Genomic DNA, 23316 nt, shown 5'->3' on the forward strand with positions numbered 1-23316 from the left:
TCCTCAGCAGCACTGGTTCACCCTGTAACTCTGAGTGCTCTCTGCCCTCAGTCCATCTTGGGATCTTTCTCCGTGTAAACCTATCAGCTTAGCGGCTTTATTTAGTGAATTAGGGCAAAACTTCTCACGGGCCTGGAGTTTGGACACAACTGAAGGAACTCTAACGTGCCAGCCTGAGAGGAGGGCATTGCTTCCTGCGGACGTCCCTGGGACAGCAGCCCCGGAGCCTCCTGGCCGCCGGGGCGGCAGCCTTGCCCACCAGACGGGGTAGTTGCTGTCGGTCACCGGCCACGCGGGCACCAGAGACCTTTCGCCGTGAGGCCCGCTGGTTCCTCTCGGCACGGCACGGCCTTCCAGCTGTGCCTGACCGCAGAGGAGTGTCCTGCGGGGCCTCCCGCCGTCCCCCACGAGGTCCAGCAGCCGTGTGGAGGATGGACAGATGGATGGGGGCGCCTGGCAGAACATGTCCGAGGCCCGGGGTGGGGGTGTGGAGGGGTCAGGTGGTCAGAGGTGGATCCGTTTGGGAGGATGGCTTTTCTTGTCTTAGACTTGTTGCCGGATTCTGTGACAGGAACTTTGAGCCTGCCCCGTGGCCTGAGTTAAAAATCGAACCAATCCCACACCTTCCACTGCCCATTGAATTTGGTGAAAATTTCATTACAGAGGAGCAATCAGTCCAAAACTTTATGTTAGTTTTTAAAGTATTCAAAAACATTTTTTTAATGTTTATTTATCTTTGAGACAGAGACAGAGCGTGAGTGGGGAGGGGCAGAGAGAGAGGGAGACACAGAATCCGAAGCAGGCTGCAGGCTGTGAACTGTCAGCCCAGAACCCGACACGGGGCTGGAACTCACGGAATGGGAGATCGTGACCTGAACCGAAGTTGGATGCTTAACCGACTGAGCCACCCAGGCGACCTAAGATATTTTTTTTAAAGTTTACTTATTTTAGAGAGAGGGTGAGAGAGACAGAGCTCATGTACATCCATGCGTGTGAACGAGCAGGGGAGGGGCAGAGAGAGAGAATCCCAAGCAGCCTCTGGTGTCAGTGCAGAGCCTGACTCGGGGCTCTAACTCGCAAGGAACCCTGAGATCATGATGTGAGCTGAAATCAAGAGTTGGACGCCTAACCAGCTGAGCCACCCAGGTGCCCCTGAAACTTAATTTTATTGATAGAAATTGACTTTTAGGTTATTTCTTAATTGAGTCTAATCATTACTTTGCTGGCATTTTGTGTCCTGGAGCATCCTTAGGATCAGGACTTTTTTTTTTTTTAATTTAATTTTAAGTAGGCTCCATGCCCAATGGTGGGGCTCGAATCATGATCCTGAGACCAAGAGTCACATGCTCCATCGACTGAGCCAGCCGGGCACCCCAGGATCAGGACCTTTAGACAGATGTGCACAGCCAGCGGCTTGTCCTGGGGCAGCAGTGGAAGGTTGTGTGCTGGGAGCTGAGAGCATGAGGGTCACCTTCTCGTGGGCATTTCCCGAAATGTACAGATTTCTTGCTCGAATGGGCAACACATTCACATGATTGAGAATTAAAACAGCATAAAAAAGTTTAAAAAGGTCCAGTGAGGCCTTCCCCCGCTGCTCTGCTCCCTCCCTTGCACCCCTGGGTGTCTCTAGGACCCTCGTGTGGGACAGAGGCAAGAACACATTTCTGGGCTCTCATTTTTGCCTCCTCTTTTCCCCTTGACAGTTTACCTTAGTGAAGTCTTCCTGTTGGTCCCTGGAGTGCCCCCCATTCTTCCTACGGCCGTGTGCTGTCGTTGAGGTCACGTTCCGTGCTTTACTTTGTGGTCCTGCGAGCCAACCTTGGGGGACCCAGGGGACAGAGTTTGGGAACATTGCTGGTGTGGACAGCTGCCGTTTTGCACGCGTGCCCGCACAGCTGGGGGTTGAACTCCCGGAAGCCGGGGTGCTGGGTCTGAGGACTAGTTTGTAACATTTCTCCTGATTTCCCTCCATGGAGGCCCGGCCAGCGTCTTTCCAACCAGCCATACGGAGAGTGCCTTTCAGGGCATCTAAATCTTAAAGTAGGCAGCAGACCCTGTGTCTGTGGTGGTTAGGTATTAAATATATAGTTTTCGTTCATTTCGTTTTCTAACGAATGCAGTAGGTCATATTTAGCTCATTTCTTATGAAATCGTGTAGCACGTTGTAGTAGGTGCTTAGGCTCCTGTCAGTGGAAGAAATCAAGTCCCAGCAAGACTTTTTTGGGGGGCTGTGTAGAGGGCCTGTCTCTGGTCCGTCTCAACTCCAGGGCCCTGTGGTTCTGGGCACCGCCCTTCCTTGAACCTCAGTTTCTGTTGATGATGTTCCCTCCATCTTCCCGAGCTCTGTGTCTGAACCCTTTTTTTTTTTTTTTAATTTTTTTTTTTTTTAACGTTTATTTATTTTTGAGACAGAGAGAGACAGAGCATGAACGGGGGAGGGGCAGAGAGAGAGAGAGAGAGACACAGAATCGGAAGCAGGCTCCAGGCTCTGAGCCATCAGCCCAGAACCCGACGCGGGGCTCGAACTCACGGACTGTGAGATCGTGACCTGAGCTGAAGTCAGACGCTTAACCGACTAAGCCACCCAGGCGCCCCTCCGAACCCTTCTTTAGCCGTCTCTTCCTCCAGGATGCTCTCCCTCTTCACTTTCCCTGGTCCGCTATCTGCTGTCCGCACCTACCTGGGGTTCAGTCCCGTTCTCCCTTGTGCTGTGGGTATCGCGGTGTTTGTGTCTTGGTCTGTCCTTGAGGGCTGGGCTCTATCTCAGAGGCTGCTGCTCCCAGGTCCCAGTCCTGCTGCTCCGTGGGCTCGATGATGCAGGTGCTGAGTGGGAAGGGAGGCAGGCTGGGGCCCAGGCTGCCTTCTAGACCCCTGGTGATAATGGGGACCGGGCGGTTTCTGGACTTCATGACTCGGGGCGGGGGGAGGGGTGAGCAGGAGGGAATTTGTTGTGTTGCATTAAAAACGAGTATCTGGGAGGGCGCCTGAGTGGCCCAGTCGGTTAAGCGTCCAACTTCCGCTCAGGTCATGATCTCAAGGTTCGTAGGTTCGAGCCCCACATCGGGCTCTCTGCTGTCAGCACAGAGCCCGCTTCTGATCCTCTGACCCCCTTTTCTGCCTGCTTGTGGCATGCATGGTCTTTCTCAGAAATAAACAAACATTTAAAAAAAAAAAATAAAAAGCAGGTATGTGTGTTTGTAGTTTCACCAGAGAGTTCTTAAGGATCAATTCTTTTTGCTTTTTAGGCTGAACAGAGCATTTCCCCTGCCTTCGTGGAAAAATGTGTTTCCTGCTTGCGGTGTTTCTTTCTTAGATGCTCAGTTTATCGACTGGTTTGACCCAAAGGGCCTTTGGTCACAGCTGTCACATGGGTGTTTTCTCCCCCAGAAAACAAGCATATGACCCTCATGGAGAGCTGCAGCCTGCAGTACATGCTGAGGCCACACCCGCTCCTGGAGCCCGTGTTCCATCTTCTTCCCGAGAACCTTCTGGTGTCTGGTCTGCAGCACATTCCTGGCCTCCTTCCCGCTCACGGAGAAAAGGGTAAGGGCTGCTCGTCTCTCTCCATTTGGTGTGTCTGTATTATTGACGGCTGATGGCTAGACCTCATAGGAATTGGGCTCTACAGAGGGGTCTGGGTGTGGCTAGGCACCCTCAGCAAGAGGCCTGGTAGAGGTGGTGGTGGGAGAGGGAAGGGGGGAGGGGGGGAGGGGGAGGTGGTGATGTGGGGCGAGGGGGAAGGACAGGGGCGGGAGGGAGAGAGGGGAGGGGAAGGAGGGGATGAGAGGGAGGAGGAGGGAGGGGCAATGCCCTGTCTGCCTGTCATCCCTTCTGAGCAGTGTCTCGTGTCCCTCAAATCACTTCTGTTTTCTTTCCTGGGGAAACGCTTTCGTAAGACAGATAGTTCACATCTTTATGACCAAGGTCAGGAAAACCACTTGCTAGATCTCTCGGCCTTCCTGGACGCCCCCGTCCGTGGCTCGATTATTAATTACTTTTAAATTGTGGTGAAATAGACACGACACAGAATTTGCTATTCTGACCCTCTTCAAGTGTGCAGTTTGGTAGCGTTAAGCGCATTCTCGTGGTTGTGCAGCCGCCACCACCACCATCCACATCCAGAACCTTCTCATCGGCCCAACCTGAAGCCCTGTCCCCACTAAATACACACTCCCCATGTCCCCTCCCCCAGCCCCTGGCCACCACCGTTCTTTCTGTCCCTGAATTTGACTCCTCTAAGGTCTTCTAGAAGTGGAATCATCAGGATTCCACTTCTGTGACCAGCTTATTTCGCTTGGCATCGTGTCCTCAAGGGTCATCGTGTTGAATCACATTTTGGGACTTCCTTCCCTTTTTAAGGCTGAATAATATTCCATTGCACGGATGGACCACGTTGTGTTCGTCCATTCACCTTTGGACGGACACCCGGGTCGTTCTGCCTTTTGGCTGTTGTGCCTAATGCTGTTATGAACGTGGTGTGCAGTGGGTTGGTAATCTTTGAACACTGAAATCCACGTGGAAGCCTCAGGACTCCGTCTTGGCGTGATTTAGAAGTAGGTTCTCCAGCGGTGGATTTGGGACAACCCCTTCGTGCCTTGGAGATCACTGCAGAGATGTGCTCTGCTCTGGGGTCCCGCCGATGGGCCTTGACCTGGGCCTCATGCTCCTTCTGGGTACTTCCAGGGGCTTTTAGTCTGGCTGCGTGAGGAATCCAGGAGAAGGGACCACCCCAGTTCTTTCCCGCCCGCACGGCGGAACCTCTTGTCCTGGGTGGTCTGGCTCCTTGTTCTGGCCCAGGGAGAGCAGGATGGGGCATGAGTGTGAGTTGGGATGTGCCGAGTTTTGACTTAGAACAGTGACTCTCAAGAACCCAAAGAAAAGGTGTAGTTCAGCTCCAGTATGAGAATGTTTCCAGTAACGGTGTCCCTGCACGTGGCTTGGTGTTCTGGTCCATGCTGGGATGCAGACGTTGTTATCTGAGTTCATGAGTTTCTTGGATGGGTCCGTGGGGGTCATCTCATCACGAGGTCACTGTTTTTCCTAAGAAGAGATAACGATGCGTGAAAAATGATAAATTAACTATGAACAGAAGCAAGTCCTAGGACTGGTCCCGGCTTTGGGTCTGCCGTGGCTCACTGAGCTTCAACCCCCCACCCCCCGGCCTCATGTGGGAAGTCTTACCGCCCTCTGTAATCCTCTTGTGTCCCCTCGAGAGGGAGGAGGGGACAGACAGGGAGACAGAGAAAATGCCACAGGGTCTCTGCTGTCGAGATTGAAAGCAATGGGACAACCCGCGTCCGGCTCGGAGACCTTGGCCCCTTCGGTCACGGAGGGCCCTGTAAGTGCCGCTGTGCTGTGTGCTGATGTCAGGAACCTAGGTGCACACCTGCCGTAGAGTCCCTTACGTAAGTCTTACCCGACCTGGGGTTCCGGGAAAGCAGCCTTTCGTTGGGGCCTGAGGCGGCCCCATCACCTTGTGACTCGCCAGCGGGTGTCAGCAGAGCTGCAGGGAAAGCCTGGCAATACCTACAGCTCATCGGGGGCCTGTGTCTGTGTCTCTACGGCTGGGGCAAGAGGGCAGCTCCGACGGTCCCGGGTCTGTTCTCAGTATCTCGTGGCAGTCCGAGGGTTCGGGGGGCCACTATAGAGTCCTCCCAGGTCATGTCTTCTGAAGGGATCTGAACCCCAGTGGCTTCCCATTTGCCCCCTTTGTGTGGGCAGCCAGCTGGTCACTGGGGCACTTACCGGATGCAGGCGGTGCCTGTGAAATTGCAAAACTGATGACAGTTTAGGTTGTTGTTTTCTTAAAAATTTATTTATTTTGAGAGAGAGAGAGAGAGAGAGAGAGAGAGAGTGCTTGTACACAAGCGAGTGAGGGAGGGACAGAGAGAGGGAGAGAGAGAGTCCTAAGCAGTCTCCACGTTGTCAGCGCAGAGCCCAATCTCGAGCCACAGGGCTCGATCTCATGACCCTGAGGCCATGACCTGACCCGAGATCGAGAGTCCAATGCTTACCCAACTGAGCCCCCCAGGCGCCTCTGTGTCATATTTAAAAACCAATGACCAGGATGGGGTGCCTGGGTGGCTCAGTCGGTGGAGCGTCCCAACTTCGGCTCAGGTCATGATCTCCCAGTCTGTGAGTTCGAGCTCCGTGTCGGGCTCTGTGCTGACAGCTCGGAGCCTGGGGCCTGCTTCGGATTCTGTCTCTCTCTCTGCCCCTCCCCTGCTCATGCTCTGTCTCTCTCTATCTCTGTCAAAAATAAATAAACATTAAAAAAACTAAAAAAAAATAAATAAAAAATAAAAACCAATGACCAGGGACTGTGGAGTGGAGCCTGAATATGCTTGGGTGGGCAGGCAGGCAGGCACATTCCCCCTTCTCGGGGAGAAAGGACCAGAATGCGGCTTCTCACCAAGGCCCCCGGTGACCACCTGAGACTCTGAGAAAGGAAACCCGTTGTGCTCAGCCTTCTCCTCACGTGCAGGATGCCGGGTTGAAAATCTAGCTCACGGCCTTGCGGCCCTCAGCTTGCGTCCTGACAGCGGTTACGGTCTGTGTTATAAATCCTGCCCAGGGTCTTCTGGGCTTTTGTGACTCAGTCTTGGAAAAGGGTTTCTTTGCTGGGTGACATTTTATCTCCCTGGAAGGGCCAAGGCAGGGACTGGGACCGGCTTCTGTGGTGGAATTCACATGCAGTTTGCAGAGGGTCTGACTTTATTTTGCTGTCATGTGGGGACATGGATGTTTGTTTGCTTGGGAAATGCCACAGTACAGGAGGATTGAGCCGTGTTTAACGGAAATTTTTATTGAGGTCATTCCAGATTCACATGTGGTTTTAACAAATAATGCAAGAAGAGTCTGTGTGTCCTTTGCCCAGTTTGCCCCAAATTGTCACATGAGGTCACGACCAGGATATGGCGACACAGTCAGCGACCTTCTCCCCATTTCCCTAGTTTGACTCCCCGCTTTGTGTGAGGACTGACTTTTGAAGAGTGGTTTTCAGCCTGGGAGGGACTGGAAAAGACAGGTCTTAATTGTGGTTGTTCTGGTGGCTCCTTGTCACTCCCCGGAAGAAAGGCAGGCCTTCCCTTCGAGGGACGCTTTCAGAATCTGTGCAGATTAGCAGGTGCTGTCGGTCTGTCGTCTCTTCTCTGCAACTAGGAAATTCATGCAGCCTCCCTCGCTCTGTCTTCTGTTCTTTGCTTGGTTCTGACCTTTCCCTTGTTTCTGTGTGACGGGCCTGGACAGCCGCATCAGCACCAGGGTGACTGTTCACGTGCCCCTGAAAGCTGCCGCTTGCAAGGAGAGCCCCCACGCCCTGGCTTCGAGCGAGTCTCTGCCCTGGGGCTCCTTGGCCTGCTCTCGTGGCCGCAGAGCTGTGAGCCGGTCACGGGCCCGGTGCCGTGCGGCTGCCTCTGGCGGCGTGGGAGGTGGTCTCGGGAGATGGGTTTGGGAGAGGGCTCGGGTAGCTCATCCGGCCCTGGAGCAGACGCAGAGCTTTGCATAAAGTGGCTGAGTGCAGTGGAAGCTGGTCATCAGTGTAGGCGGGAAGCCCGTTTTCTAGAACTGGGCCCGAAGGCCACGGGCCCACGCCAGGGCGGAACGGAGTCCCGAGCGAGGCTTCCTCACCAGGTGCTCAGGGAGGTGTGGGGGTCCTGGGCCCACATCCCATGGTGCTTCTAGCTGGAGGAAAGCAGAGGGCCTCCCGCTCCCCCCACACCCAGCCAGCTGCCACCACGGCAGCGTCTGGAGCAGAGCACTTGGCCATGGACCTCTGCCGGGGCCTCAGTGGGAGTGAGCTGTGACTCGGCGGCATCTGGGCGGGGGGGCGGGGGGGGGCGGGGGGGCGGGGCCTCCGGGGAGACCTGTGTGGAGGTCACAGAGGTGATCTGGATGCTGTGAGTCCCGGGAATGTGTGTGCGGCAGAGAGGCCGAGGAAGACTGCCGCTGAGGTGTCCCTGCTGCGTGCGCGTCCCCCACGGCCGTCCTCACAGTGAGCCTTCGTCCTCCCTGACCCGCAGGCCAGTGGCTCTCTGACCCCTTCATCCGCTTTGAACACCCCCCCTTGGTGATCTGCCTCCCACCTTTCCTTCCTCACTGCCTTCCTCCTTCGTCCCTCCCTTTGGTTTCACTCAGTGGCCGCTCTGTACTGGGAAGGCCCTGCCCCGCCCTCCTGCATGTCCGCTCCTGTAGACACGCCCCACAAGTGGCCTTTCCCCGTGGACCCTCCCTCGGCTACCACATGGTGGCCCGCTCTGGTTGGTGTCCGCACTCAGGAATGCCCTGAGGTGCTCCTTAAGGATGCACCGCCCCCTGACCTGCTGTAGGTGCATTTCAGCAGACGGCATCCAGGCACCTCAGCGGCTGCGGGGTTCTTCTCCCAGGCTCCCAGACCACTCATATCCTTGTGAGGAGGGGATTCGGCTTCTGGATTGCCCCATGTGAGCGCGGGGCGCGGGTGGGCAGGGCGGTGCCCCCAGAGCGGGCTCCTGCCCTGTGTGAGCTCCAGTTTTAACACAACAAAGGTAGTCTTCCTTCCGGCCTCAGTCCCCAGGGAACCGCCCCAGAGAAAACCACCGCCCCCAGCGTGGTGTGCACCTTTATACCTTCTCTGGCCACCGATGCTCTGGTTTGTCTGGGATTCAGGAAAGCTCACTGGGTGCATCTGCGTGCGCAGGCCCTGAGCGGGGGTGAGGGCACGGCGCGCGCCTCTGGGTGGAGTGCTCGTGTCTTGGGTGGATTTCAGCAGGGGCAGACCCCACGCCTCACCACGGCCATCGGAGGCAGCAGGTGTTGTGGAAGCGCCACGTCCCAGCCTCCTTTCTTCCCGTTGCCTCTCTTGCAGCGCTGTTCGTGTGGTAGGGTGTGTTCTGCTGGATCCAGTATCCTTCCAGGAGAGCTGTGTCCCCGGGAGGTTGTGGACCCTGTTGGGACCTCGTGGGGAGCTCCTTGGGCACCTGGGGGTGTTTCCGAGCACCTCCCCGAAGGATGTCACTAGGAGGGAATTCTTGCTCGTTCAGCACCTGTAACCCCCATTTTCTCGGCAGTGCGTGTGTGGGAATCCCTGAGGGAAATGGGTCTGTTTCCCATAGGAGCAGTGCTATTTTGGGGAAATAGATTTGTACCCAAAGGCTTGGCAACAGACACATGAAAGCGAGGCCCAGTTACAGAGCATGAGGGCCAAGAGCTGCCCCCTGGGGAGGTCGGCTCTGCCGAGGCTCCATCCATCCTGGCCGCTGAGGTGGGTGGTGCACTGAGCAAGTACATACAGACGGTGGTGTTGGAGCCGTCCAGTGGGGCCGACAGACCTTGGTGAGCGTGGCTCCACTCCTGGCCGCGGGGTGAGCCCTGAGTTTCCTAACCTCTCCCAGTCTCTGCTGCTGCGTTTTCTCCATAAAATGGGGGACATTCTTGGGATCTGTCCCGGAGATGCATTTGGGAGCAGATGACCGGGCTGGTGGAGCCCAGTGCCAAGGACTTGGAAAGGGCTCAGCCCAGGACCTCTTGTCCTTTCTCCATGGGACACTGTCCTCTGCTGTGGCCGCCCTGGGGCTGCCTTCTGCGGTACAGCATCCGGGGAGGCCTGCTTTGCTGAGAGCCCTTCTCTGGAGCCTGTGCCTTTCACAAGACATGGCCCGGGGACAGCTTGCCGGATGCCAGCCAGCCCTGCCTCCCGGGTCCTTCAGGCTCTAGAAGGTTCTATGTGGCCAGTGCAGATACGGCTCTTCAGCCTGGTGTCCTGATGGAAGAGGTGTCCTTCCTCCCTCCTCCCCCCCTTCTGTGCCTGGGACGCTCTTCCTCACTGTGAGACCAGGGTCATGGCTCTTATTATTATTTTTTTAAATTTATTTTTAATGTTTATATATTTTTGAGAGAGAGAGAGCGAGTGAGCATGAGCGGGGGAGGGGCAGTGTGCGGGAGGCACAGAATCTGAAGCAGGCTCCAGGCTCTGAGCTGTCAGCACAGAGCCTGACATGGGGCTTGAACTCATGAACTGTGAGATCGTGACCTGAGTCGAAGTTGGACACTCAACCGACTGAGCCACCCAGGCACCCCGGGTCATGGCTCTTCTTGTTGTCACTGATGGCTCTTGTCATGGGGAGGCTGTGCAGAGCCTGCTTCCTGCCGGACCGGGCCCTTTCCAGAAGCGCTGGGCCCTGCCCCCTTCCTAACACCCGGGGCTCGCCCCCGCTGCCGCGCTGTCACCCCTTGAGCTGTGGTACCAGAAGGACTCATCCCAGGGGAGATCTGTCTGGGAAATGGCCCGCGCCCCCCACCGATTTAGTTTATTTCAGTTTACGTACGTGGGCGATTGGCGAGGGGGAGCGGGTTCGCCGCGGGATGGGCCGTGGCGGCAGCACACAGCGTGAGTCTGTCCGTCCGTCTGTGCTGCCGGCCCGTCCCTGCAAGGGCTGGCTTCAGCCAGCGCCCCGAGTTCTGCCTGAGTCCACTGCTCCCAGCACTCCCCGCCCTGGTTACTCACGGATTCTGCATTTGCGAATCCACTCGTTCCCTGGAGTCCTCACGGTACTTGCCTGGCCCTTCGTGGACGTGTGCTCAGCAGCTTGAGTATTTGAGTCTCCCTCATGCACGTTCCTGTGAGTGGGGTGGCCTCGGGCCAGTCACTTAGCTGTCCAAGCCCCGTTTGCCTTTGTAAGATAAAGAGAAGAGACTCTTCCCGGGATGAGCCGTGCTGAGGCTTTAAGATGACAGTCTGGGAGGTACGTACACATATGTGTGCGCCCTTTCCCGGGAGCCCGTGACTCCGAGCTCGTGGCTCCTCTCCAGGGCACAGCGTTGACGTATTCGCTCGGTCCCCGCAGCGCCGTCCCGCGGTGGGCGCTGTCACCTGGCTTTCGCAGCTGAGGAGGCTGAGGATTAGAACTGGGGTTCACACCCGGGCCCCGGCCCCGGAGCGCACGTCACCTCCCCGCTACCCTCCCTGGTTCCAGGAGGCGCACAATTCATTCTGACTGCCGGGAAGACGCACGGGCCCTCCCCGGCGGGCGGTGGCGTCGGCCCAGGGAAATGGAGACCCCGCCGCCAGCCTGTCCTCTTCCTGCTGACGGGCCCTGGTTTGGTGACCGTCGCCTGTGCTTCGCAGGGCCCAGCCCGTCCCCGTCTGCTGCGTCTCAGATGTGGCTCCGAGCCTGCTGTGGCCTGTGGTGGCCTGCTGGTGGCCGGCCTGTCCTTGGTCTGTTGTCGCCGTCGCGGTGTTACGTTGGGCCCTGGAGCTGTTGTGTCGCTGCCGGTGCGCCTCTCCACCCTGTTCTTCTGTCTCCTGCTCCCCGGTGCCTCCTGTACTTCTGCCTTCCTGCCGAGACGCTTGGCTGTCGTGCTCTGAGCGACCACTGCACGCGTGGCTCTGTCCTGGTTGTGATGCCCCTGGTCCTGGGCCAAGGTTTTTGTTTGGTTGCAGCCTGCAGACAGGGCTGTCTTTCCACGGTCAGTGGTGCTTTTGGAACCCCGGAAGGACCTGTGGCCTGGGGGCTGCCCAGCAGTAGCTCGGGGAGAAGCGGGTCATGGTGGGTGGGCCCCGGGGCTTCCCCTTTGTGTTTCTGCAGAAACAAGGCTTAGCACTTGGGAGAGGCGGGCACTGAGGGCATGTTATTCTCTGCACCTAGAAGGTGACCGGCAGGCTGTGTCGTGCGGTGTGGCTGCTCCCTTCCTCCTTGCCCGCGGGCCGTGTCGTGCAGGGTGACGGCGCCCTTCTTCATTGCTGGCACAGGATAATCAGGTGGGAGGGCGCTGGGCACAGCTGGTTGTCCCCCCACCCCAGGGTGCCTCGGGCCAGTGACCAGAGCCCAGGTCGGGGGCAGGGTGAAGTGGTCCCACTGCATTAAGGCCAGTAGTGGGGGGTCTCACCGGGAGCTTGAGGGCCACTGTGCCCCCTTGGAGCCCTCAAGACTGGCCCCTGTCTCTGGCCAGCTGTGTTGGCCGACAGTTCAGCCACAGTCAAGAGCGGAGGGATTGTTCGGTGACCCGCGAAGGAGTTGCTTGTGCTCCGAGGCAGCATGTGTGTGCGGGCAACGTGTTCCTTCTGGTGACTGTGGGAGAGGGCACTGGCCGTGTGCTGAGGGTGCCACCAGGGCCGCTAGAGGACTGAGCCTGTTTGCCCACCGTGTGGGCGAGTGACTAACGTGCCCTTGCTCTCTACTTGACGGGAAGCGTGGAGCCTATAAAAAGAACGAGATAACAGACTCGCTTTTACGTTGTCCTCCTTTTCCTCAACTTCCTGCTGCGTCTGTGCGCTCGCTTCCCGGTCTGCGTCGCCGCTGGCGCTCTGCTCGTTCACCTGGGCGCCACCTGCCCGGGTCCGACTGGCCGGGGATCGGTCCCTGCTCCTCCTTTCTCTGCCTCCGGAGGGCCGTGGCCTCCCTGCCTCGTCTTCTCTGAAATCCTGCGTGAGCAATCCCGTGTGGCCCGTCGGCCTGTGTGGGGGGAGGCCCTGGGGCTGTGGTTTCTGCTCCTCGGGGCCAGGCTGTGCAAACATGCGGTTCCTCCTCCTCTGATGGAACGTCTCCATTCAGGATGTGCCTCAGACACTTGCTGGACCATTTCGAGAAAGGTTGGACTCTAAAGAAAAATTGTGGGAAAGTCGATATGGCATGACATTTACCACGTGAGCAGCTTAAAACGTGCACTTTTGTGGCATTAAGTACATTCACGTTGCCGTGTACCCACCCCCACCATCCACGGCCAGAACTTCCTTGTCTACACTCTCCACCCCCGCCCCCTAGCCCCTGGCGCCCACCCTTCTGCGTTCTGTCTCTGACTTTGACTGTTTCTGGTACTTCGCGTGACTGGAATCACCCAGGATTCGCCCTTTTTGTGACTGTCTTACTTCATTTAGCATAACATCTTCAAGGATCATCCGCATGTCAGAATTTCCTTCCCTTTGAAGGCTGGGGAATATTCCACGTGTGGGTTGACCACGTTTTTCTTATCCGTTCATCTGCTGTTGGACACTGGGTTATTTTTACCTTCTGGCCATTGTGAGTAATTATACCTGCACTTTTAATGGGTTCTGACTCATCAACCGACCAGCTTCAGATGCTCCTTTTTAAGTTACAAAGGAAAGCAGAAAATTTCTCAGAAGCATCAAATCTGATGTGTGTTTGTGACGGGGAAGGCGTAGAAAAACCGTAAAGAAGGAAATGGAATAATCTGCGATTACTGCCCCCAGGTATCTATGTGTCCTTGTACGTGCATAGATTTTTAAGTGAAACTGGCACTAAAGGGTCTAATGCACAATTTTATGTGTATTATTTTCACCTACGATGCTATGATTGCTTTTCAGTCATTAAGTAATCCTTGGCGATATGAGTTCATTCTCATTTTAAATGGACACACAGTAGTTTACTCAACACCCCCCACTAGTGAGTGCTAGGTAGTTTCTTATTTTTTTTCTGTTATAAATCAGGTTTCATGAGTATTCTCGCACATAAAGCTTTGCTTCTACGTTTGATTAATTTTGCTGAATAGGATGAGAAAGTGGAATCACCGAGGCAGAAGGTGGCTGTGGATATTTTTAAGGGTCTTGGCACACGCGGGGGCAACGACGGGGTCCCTCTGGCTGTGCTGATTGACCTTCCGCAGGACGTCGGGGGGATCTCACTGCGCTCTCCTCCGCCAGTCTCACATCGATTGTTTTCGTTCTCTGACTTAGGAATTGGCTCTGAAAGTCTGACTTTGCACCTTAATTCTTGCTTGTAGAAGCTCGGGAAGAGACAAAGAGGGCGGCAGGGCAGGAAGATCGAATGCAGGGATTGGGGCCATGGTGCCAGAGCCTGGGCTGTGGGCTCCTGGGGAAGCAGTGGGCTTGGCCTTTGTCCTGCTGCCCTGGTCTTTGTGCCACAGCCCAGAGGGGAGGGCTCTGCACAGATCTGACCGCGCCCCTCGAGGCCGAGGGTTTATGCACCTGTTCTGAGCCGGGCACCGAGCTGGATGCCAGGACCCACCGTCCCCTTCTGTCCTCACGGAGCTCCTAGTCTGGGACGGGGGCTCTTGCCTGGCGGTGCCAGCCCAGACAGTGTTTTTGCTTGTTGCCTTAATGTGCTCGTGAGTATTTCTGCATGTTTCCAAATGGTTCAAGGTAAATGTACAAAAATAAGAAACGGCATCGTTGGCTGGGTTCTCGCTGGAGAGGAAGTCAGTGACAAAGGGAAACCAAACCGAAAGGAACAGATGTTAGCCTGCGTTCTGTAGTCTGCGTTCTTTGGATTGCTGATTATAAAACGTGTGTCTGGAGGAGGGTGGGGGGAGAAATCGGGCCGTAAATGAAATCTGGGTTTGTTGAATCAGCTTGGTGTCTCCGTGCGAACGGAGGTGGGTTCTGATTCGGTCTGAGTGCCGTGCCCGTGGTCTCTCCTCTGCCCGGAGGGCGGGCACCACGGCCTGGCCCTCGGTGGGGGAGAGCCCTGGACCCCCTCGTGGCCTCCCCGCGGATACTCTACACGAGCCCCCTCGTTGTTTCAGGGGACGCCCTCCGAAAGCCTCGCCTTCAGAAGTCTGTCACGTGGGACTTGGATGATTTGTTCTTCACGCTCTATCCTTCCCTGGAGAAATTTGAGGAAGAGCTTCTGGAACTCCTTGTCAGTGATCGCTTCCGGGAGGTACTGTCTTCCATCAGGGAACTTCATCTGATCGGCAGAGACGCGGGCAGGGCAGGGCAGAGATGGGGGTGCTGCCGGCCTCTGATGCCACCAGGGTGGACGGCTCAGCCCCTGATGACACGGTCCCGTGTGCTCCCTCTTTGTGGCCGAAGAGGGACATCTAGCCTGTCGTCTTAACTTCGGTGTGACAAAGGTGTTGTTACCGTAAGCTGCTAACGTTGGTTTTGTTATATCTTAAAACAGTCTTCATTTAAAAATAAATTAAACCTCCAAATGAGCATAGGGAAACCAGCAAAACATTCTGCACTTACAAAGGCCGTTTTCGAGATTCTTGGCTCATTCCAAGGAGACGACTAGAAATCTGTCATTTTATCCCAGTGGAGCCGCGTTCTGTGAACGGGGCTTCCTCTCACAGTGTCCAGTTCCGCCTGCCCGTGTGACACATTCCCATAAACTCCGGGCAGTCACGGGCCATAGCTCGTCCCTACGGTGACCTTTGGACACGTAGCTCACGTTCCTGGACATTCTGTGTCCAGACCCTCACGTGGCTCCTCTCAGGCTTCAGGTCTCTGTGCAAACCCAGCTGTCCTGACCGGCCACCTGAGCGTGCTGCTGAGGCCGCGGCCCCTCCCGCCCCCTGGCTCATTTCTCTGGGTGCCTGGCCCTCCCCGAGAGCACCCGGTCTCCTTACCTGTCCGCTCCTCTGTCGTCGTCCCCTCGGTGGGTATTGGCACCCGGAGGACAGGGACTTGGCTGGTTCGCCGCTGCAGCCGAGGCGCCTCACACCGTGCCATCCCGTCACGGACCTTCAGTCTTCACGTGCCGTGACGGTGGGTGATGCCACCAGCGGGTGCCCCCCCGGCGCTCCGTGGCAGTACGGCACGCACGGGTGAGACGGACTCTGTGCTCGCTACCCGTTCTCGAAAAGGCAGCTCCCCGTGATGTGTCGTACGACACGGAAACGCAAGCAGATATCAGGGTGGAACCATAGCAGCGCACATTCTCTTGCTGTGGTTCCCGCTGTGTTCTTGCTGCTCAGAGTGGATTGCGTGAGGGGAGAGCTGCTTTAGGAGCATCAGCGTTGAATTCTATGTGTTCCCGTAAAAACCACTTTCTTACGTGGTTTACTGCTTTGTATTTTTGTTCCTACCCAACTGGTAGCTGGTCTTTTACCTCCATCGCTTTATTTTCATTACTCATAGGCTGAGTTTAGGTCTGTTCAGCTTGATTAATGGGCAGTGAAGAAAACTTGAAAATTCAGGGACCGTTCTGCAACGATCACACAATTTAATAAACAGTAATAGCCTGGAGGACTATCCTTGCTCATTTGTTAAAGTGCCTGTACATTTTTTGTTAAGATGAAACACTTTAATATCCGCGATCACTTTGGGGCAGAGTCCATGTTTATTGGTTTATGACTTCCCACATAAACATGCTCCCTGTTCCTGCTGCCCCTTGTGCCCAAGTCTCCGGTGTCTGAGTGTCAGGGAGGGCGGAGGTGCCTCGGGGGGCGGTGGGCTCCTGCACCCTGGGGCCTGGGTCCCTGCTTGCTTGTTTGGTGCGCCTTGAGAATTGAGCTCAGCCGTGGAAGCCTGAGCAAGAGTTCAATGATTCGGGCGTCTTTGGGGAGGTGGTGTCGGGGTGCATTGCTCCCAGAAGGCTGTCCTTGTGAGAAAAGCTGAAACTACCTAGAAAATGGCCTAGGCCAGTAGTTTCGATGGCCTTATTTGCCTGTCATTTGGACTCCTGTTCACTCAGCACCATCTGATCTGCAAACTCCTGCAACTTCTGTTGAAGGTTCTTCTCTCTGCTTGCCCCTCCCCCGGGAGCTTCCGCCCTCCCGCGGAGGGACTTACTCTGTCTCCTGCGTGCTTTCCTAGGAGGGCATTCCGCGGGACGGCGGCACGCTGGAGATCCTGGAGCGGCGCCTGTGCGTGGGTGTGCACAACGGTCTGGGCTTCGTGCAGAGGCCGCAGGTCGTGGTGCTGGTGCCCGAGATGGACGTGGCCTTGACGCGCTCTGCCAGTTTCAGCAGGAAAGTTGGCTCTTCTTCAAAGGCCAGGTATTCTCCCCAGGGACGTGAGGTCTGGTCCTGCGGAGGTAGGAGGTATGAGTGTGCATGTAACCCGGGATCAAAGCGAAATGCAATTTGTTTTTGCACGAGAAGTGTGCACCGCCCACCTGGGGTTCTTCCTGGCTGACTTTGTTTTGTCTTGGCGACTTGTACCCATCAGGAGCAGACCTCAGTGTTATAAGCTTGGGAAAATCCTGATTTGTGCTATTAGAGATGCCTCGCGCTATGGCTGCTTAGGGTCTGAGGAGACCCTGGCACGCTTTCCCCCAGCTGTGCCTGTGATCCGTTTCTCCCATGATGGAGAACCAGCAGGCAGGACGGTCTGCATCCTGTTGAGTCCTGTGCCTCCCAGGTCAGAACCTGAGACCTCTCCGAGGAGTGCTGCGTGAGAGTCCGGGCAGAGGCGGGCGCCCTGGAGGACGAGCCTCCCTGGAGACCCGGCCGTACCGTTCCGTCCTCCTCACATACGCTCTGGCAGTTTGGAAATTGTTGTTTAGGTGTTGACTGAGGCACCTGAAAAGGCTCTGATTTGGGAACTGCCTTGGGGGCCGGACACACAGAAGAGCCCAGTGGCCTTGCTGGGAGGGGGGGGACTCTGCACCAGCAGCGCCCGGCGCCCAGGTGGGTGCAGGGCAGCGGGGCACAGCCTGACGTGCCTCTGCCCTGTTCTTGACCCAGCTCTGGAAACCAGGCTCTAGTTTTGAGAAGCCGCCTCCGACTCCGTGAGCTGGTCCGTCACCCTGCGTTCGCCATCGTCTTTCAGCTGGAGTACGTGTTCAACAGCCCTTCAGGGGCAGACGGCAAGGTGAGAACCCGGCCCTGGGCTCCGTGCCCCGAGAGTCAACAAAGTCGCCACTAATGTTGTTTCTGTTAAGAGCAGCGTAATATTAGCAGTGTGGGTGACAGGTGTAGATCGCGATCGTGAGCCTAGAAAACACTTCTCCCTAGTGATCGCTTTGTCACTGTCATTTCCCGTCTCTGTGGTGATAGGACGCTCTGCCAGCCGGTGGTAATAAAGAGTGCAACAGGTGGGCATGACCACAGCGTTAATTCACAATTACCAGATTGATACTTATTTTGGAAACTGAGTTCATCTTAATGTATTTTTCATATGATATTAAGTGTAGTAAAGCTTGAATCTGGACAAGTGATAAATGTCTTACAGTGACTTGATAATGTGCTTATCTCATAACTAAGAGCAAGGATTTGTAGGGTTCAGTTGGAAGAAATACGGTTGACCCTTGAGCAACACAGGATCCACTTCTAACAGGTGTTTTTTGGTAAATACAGTCGAGTACTGTAAGTGTATTTTTTTCTTATGATTTTCTTTTTTTTGTTACGATTTTCTTAATGACATTTTTTTTTTCTCCAGCCGATTTTACTGTAAGAATACAGCATATAATATGTACACATACAAAACATGTGTTAATCGACTGTTTCTGTTATTGGTAAGGCTTTTGGTCAGCTGTAGGCTTTTGGCAGTTACGTTTTTGGAGAGTCAAAAGTTCCACGCAGGTTTTTGACCATGTGGGGGTCGGTACCCACACCCCTGCCTTATTCAGAGGTCACGGTATAGCATACAGACATCATTTACATCATGGAGGTCGATTCTTTGGAAAACCCAAATCATGCCACGCTTAAGATTCCGGTTTCTGTTTGAAAAAGCAAGTTATCAATTTAACAAGTAGGTCAAAAACAAAACAAGGATGACCGGGTACCTTCCATGGTGGCCGGTCTGAGGAGCGGGACTGAGCACGGCCCCGGGGTGCGCCTTAGGAAGGGGAGCGGGGTGCTGAGCGGAGGGGCTGTTGTATTTTCTCATGTTCTCTGGCAGCAGTGAGCTGACCTCTCTGCCATCCACACCTCAGATCAGCATAATTGAGAGTCCTGATCAGGTGAGCAAATCTGGAGGCAGGTGTTCTGATTATAGCTGGACACACGGTCACACTGTGTCCTTCCCAGGTCTGCTTTTCTTTATTTATTACCAGGAACTGTATCTAAGATGCAACCGTGTGTGAGCGTGCCTGGCTGCCTGGGGTGGGCATCCTGGGCCTGGGTGGGGGGGGTTCTGCGGGGAGGGAGGGCCTTCTGGGGCTGGAACCCCAGAGCTGCCCTTGGGAGGACGTGGGTGGCGGTGGGAGACGTGGCGCCCTCCGTGTCCCATTTACATAGATGGTGTCCCGCCAGAATGTTGATTGTGGTCATACCACGTAATGATGTAACATAAGTGTCGCATACAGTGTTGATTTGCTTGCGATTACAAAGCACCTAAGCAGAAAGGGATGTGTCTCATGTGACACTTTGTTATTTTGTTAACTCTTCATGGAAATGCTTAACCCGTGGCAGGTGGTGGGGTGTGGCCCGGGGGGGGGTGGGGGGACAGGCCGCAGCCAGCTCGCCCTGGGACCCTCTCTGGGCCGTCGTGGGGCACACTCTTCACTTGCGTTCCACCTGTAGGTCTCCCCTTCCTTCCCTGAATTAGAGCTTCGTATGGCGGATGCTTCAGACACGAACTGAGGCAGACGGCGAACAGTGAAATGAACCGGGTGGCCCAGTGGTGTTACACCTGTGTGCGCTGCCCTCTGCTGTCTGTACCGACTCCCACAGTCCGTTTTGATTTATTTTCAAGCAAAATCCAGTCACGATCTGCTTTCATTACTGTGAACGTCGTGGCACGTACGTTTCTTTTCTTCCTTTAACCCTTTCGTTGTGGAAGATTTCAAATACGATGGCAGGGAGAAGCCTGTGGTGGACCCAGAAGTTACCTGCTCACGGCCAGACGCGTAGGTTCCAGACAGCCCATCGCTGCGTCTCTGAACGGTTCGGTACGTGTCTCCTAACGGTGGGGCTTAAAAACACCGCTGCAAAACCGTCGACGCGCCTAAACGCCTAACGCGGGTTTCTCCACTGTCACCCGATCGATGCCCAGGCAGCCCGCGTGCACATTCTTCGCCTCCTTTCCTGAATCGGAACTGGCAGAGCCAGAAAGCTAACTGTACTTTTCTTTGGAAAACGGTTTCTGAAGCAGGTCTTCCTGCACGACTGGGGCAGCCATGGTCGTCTCCCTCACGGATGCTGCCTTTTGTGCTGCGACCTGTTGTCAGGATGGCCTGGCCGCGTCCCTTAACCCCGTGTTCCGTTACTCCTCTCGCTTTGGACCGGGAGCTACGGGCCTCAGTCTCCTGAGGCCCTTTGTGAGACGGGTCACTTTTACCTGGTTTATCCGGAGGGGGAGACACCATCTGGGCTGGAGTGTGTCCAGCTGACACCCAGTCACCTGTGTCTGAGAGAAGTTTTTGGTCCTGAGTGTTTTGTTCGGTCACTAAAAACAAACTAGAGAAACGGTTTTGAGAAGGCACGCCCCTTGGTGGCGGTCCGCTGTGGGGCTTTCGCATCTTGTGTTTAGCCAGCACAGCTGAAGCCTGGGTGGTTTGTCTTGGGCTGGCGGTGAAGAGCCGGAGGGGTACTTGTTCCCACCAGACAGCTTCCTTCCCGGGAATTTGAGTGCGTGGGGACAGTGTGCCCGCACGGGGCGGCGCATTTTGGAACGCTGGCAGCTGCGGGAGTGTGGGCTCCATCAGCGTTTGCCGAGAAAGCAGACTTCCCAGGGCCTGAGAGACAGACACAGAACGAAGGCAGCCGTAAAAACAATCAGGCCCAGGGTCCTCTGTTGCATTTTTATGTCAGAAGTGCCAGCCCCCACGGGCTGCCAGGGATCAAAACAGCCCTTTTTTTTGGAGTCACATGGCAGAATACCTCCCGGATGTCTAGAAGGGGAAGGTGAGCTGGTCTGTTATTTACGTGTTTGCTGGTATTCTCTGGACAAGACAAGTCCCTATAACAAAGATCTGGGTGCTCGCCAGGTGCCTGGGATTCCTCAGAGCCGAACATTTTGACAATCTGTATCGGGCGTGTGCGAATCATGCCTTGATTTATTCTGAAATGATGTGAATTTGCACTTGTAGAACTTGGAAATAGAGGCGTCTTGAGGGTTTCCTGGAAATGTTTCAGGATAACCTGGCTCGTCCCTTGCAGCGAGCCGGGTGTCCCAGCGTCACCATGGCGCCCTCCATATGGCGTAGCCACACCTCCACCTGCTCAACCTGGGCCTCTGCCCTCCATCTGCCCAGACTGCCCACTGTGTGTGTGTGGGGGGGGGGAGGGGCGCCCGCCGAGTGTGCCCTGTGTGTGCGGCGGAGGGGGAGGTGGGCGGGGGGAGCGCCGAATGAGAGGGGATCTGCTGCCGGCTCTTCTGTTTTGTCCTGAATGTTGGGTTCCCCTCGGGGCTTTAAGAAAGATATCCACTCACTTATCTTTTGAAAATTGTTTGTTTGGTTTGTCTTTTTAAAAAATATTTCATTGAGAAATTCACAAGGCCTAAAAGAATTTTAAAGTGTACAGTTTAGTGGTATTCTGACTTTTATTTTTTAATGTCTTTTTTCTCTTGTAGTAAAAATACACAACATAAACTTGGCCATCTTCACTGGTTTTAAGCGCTGTGGTTTGGTGGCATTAAGCATGTTCACACTCTTGGGCAGTGGTCACCCCCATCCATTCCCAGAACCCTTCACCTCTTGTAAAGCTGAAACCCCGGCCCCAGGAAGTACTATCTCCTCCTTGGCCCCGTTCTCCAGCCCCGGGCACCACCATATGCTTTCTGTCTTTATGACTTTGACAACCCTGGGGACCTCACGTATGTGGAATCGTTCAGTATTTGTACTTTGTGACTGGTCTCCTTCACTCAGCATAATGTCCTCACGGCTTATCCATGTTGCTGCGTGTTGGAGAATTTCCTTCCTTCTTACGGCTGAAGGACGGCTATCCCACATTTTACTGATCCAGCCATCTGTTGATGGGCCTGGGTGGCTACTCCGTTTTAGACATTGTGAAAAATGCTAATACGAACATGGGAATACCCGTGTCTCTTCGAGACCCTACCCTCCTTTCAATTCCTTTGGGTGTATACCCAGAAGCAGAATTACTGAAGTGTGTGGAAATTCTACTTTTAATTTTTTGAGGAACCCCTACACTTTTCCACGTCGGTTGCACCACGTTACGTTCCCCGCCGACAGTGCAACAGTGCTTGAGGGCTCTGGTTTCACCACACCCTCGCCAGCACTCATAGTTTTCATGAGGTGGTGTCTCTCTGTGGTTTTGATTCGCATTTTCCTGATGGTCAGTGATGCTGAACAGATATCTTCTCACATGCTTGTGGGCCTGTATTTTCGTTGGAGAATGTCTGTTCAAGTCCGTTGCCCATTTCTGAGTCGGGTGGTCTCTTGTATTGTTGCAGGGTTTAGGAGTTCTCTCCGTGTTCTGGGTGTTAATCTTTTATCAGGTAATGGTGTTTGCAGATTTATGTTTTCATTTTACTGTTGGTTGGCTTTTCCAGCTAATAAATAAAGCTGCTCTAAGCATTCTTGGGCAAGTCTTTGTGGACATATGTTTTCATTTCTTTTTGGTGAATGCCGCGGAACAGAGTTCTGGGTCCTAGGTAGATACAGGTTACCTTTCCAAGCAATGCCTGTTTTTCCAAAGTGGTTGTGCCAGTGCTGTTTGGGAATTACAGTTGTTCCACATCCTCACGAGCTTCTGGTTCCGTCTTTTTAATTTCAGCCTTTCTAGTGGGCATTAATTTGCCTTTCCTTGGTCACCAGTGATGAGTCCTGTCCCTGTGTTGGTTGGCCATTCTAATCGTCCTTTGTGAAGTGACTGTTCCGTTGTTTAGGATTATGTGTCTTTTTTATTATTGGGTAGATAGGAGTCTGTCTGATGTATTTTTGCTAAAAGTCTTCTGTCACATACACAGATTGTGAATATGTTCTCACAGTCTGTCACTTGCCTTTCCGTATTCTTAACACTGTTCTTGGGGAAAAAAGGCATAGTAGGACTTTATGTAATTTCTTTAAAAACTTTTTCTTTGGATGCTAAAGAAAATCACAGTCTCCATATGTGCCTTGGTCCCTACTGTTGGAACACAGAACGTTGGATATCCCAGAATGACTGTGCATTTCAGCACACCGGGAGAAGGTGGGCGTGGACAGTAGCAGCCTCTGTACCCACCCACGCCAGCCCACTTAGTTCCATGCTAGAGAAAATACTCTCCTTTGGTCGCCCCTTAAACAGATCAGGAATGTGCCCTAAACCTGTTGGTCTGCTACGAAACTCTTTGTAGATTTTTCTTGTAACTTACATTTCTATCATCGCTGGTGCTTAGGAAAGCAAATTTCATACATGTTTCATTTACTCTGTAGAGCAATACTTCTTTGCATTTGTCTCAAACTTCTTTCTTTTTTAACTATCCACGGGCTAAGCCTTCATGCTCAAACAATAAAGCGTTCAAATACAAAAGAAAAAAAACCATTTTATCTGGACATGATTTTAAGCTTACAGACAAGTTACAGAAGTACCAGGAATATTAGTCCACTCTTAACCCAGATTCACCTGTTCTCATTTGCCACACTTGCTTTATTTCATGATTTTATTTTTATAGGACAGTCTCCCTGCTTTAAGAAACATTTTGAAGTGAGTCTTCCTTGTGTTAGATTTGGTGGTGTTTCCTCCTGATGGAGTCAGCTTCTGCATCCCTGCCGGAACACTGCAGGGGGTAGGGGTGCGGTGTGTCCC

The 23316-nt window shown here is 54.4% G+C and overlaps 1 protein-coding gene across 7 annotated transcripts in view; it reads left to right on the forward strand.

Annotated features, from left to right (window-relative positions):
• Positions 1 to 23316, forward strand: part of NPHP4 (nephrocystin 4) — a 110073-nt gene that overhangs the window by 26073 nt on the left and 60684 nt on the right. For all 7 annotated transcript variants that reach the window (XM_078452515.2, XM_060626200.3, XM_060626201.3 and 4 more), the window contains 4 exons: positions 3388 to 3543; positions 14479 to 14615; positions 16496 to 16677; positions 17368 to 17494. In XM_078452515.2, the coding sequence (XP_078308641.1) occupies positions 3388 to 3543; positions 14479 to 14615; positions 16496 to 16677; positions 17368 to 17494 (602 nt within the window). The remainder of the gene's footprint in view (positions 1 to 3387; positions 3544 to 14478; positions 14616 to 16495; positions 16678 to 17367; positions 17495 to 23316) is intronic.

This window comes from Panthera onca, chromosome C1, assembly GCF_046562875.1.
Source record: "Panthera onca isolate mPanOnc1 chromosome C1, mPanOnc1 haplotype 2, whole genome shotgun sequence".
Lineage (NCBI taxonomy): Eukaryota > Metazoa > Chordata > Mammalia > Carnivora > Felidae > Panthera > Panthera onca.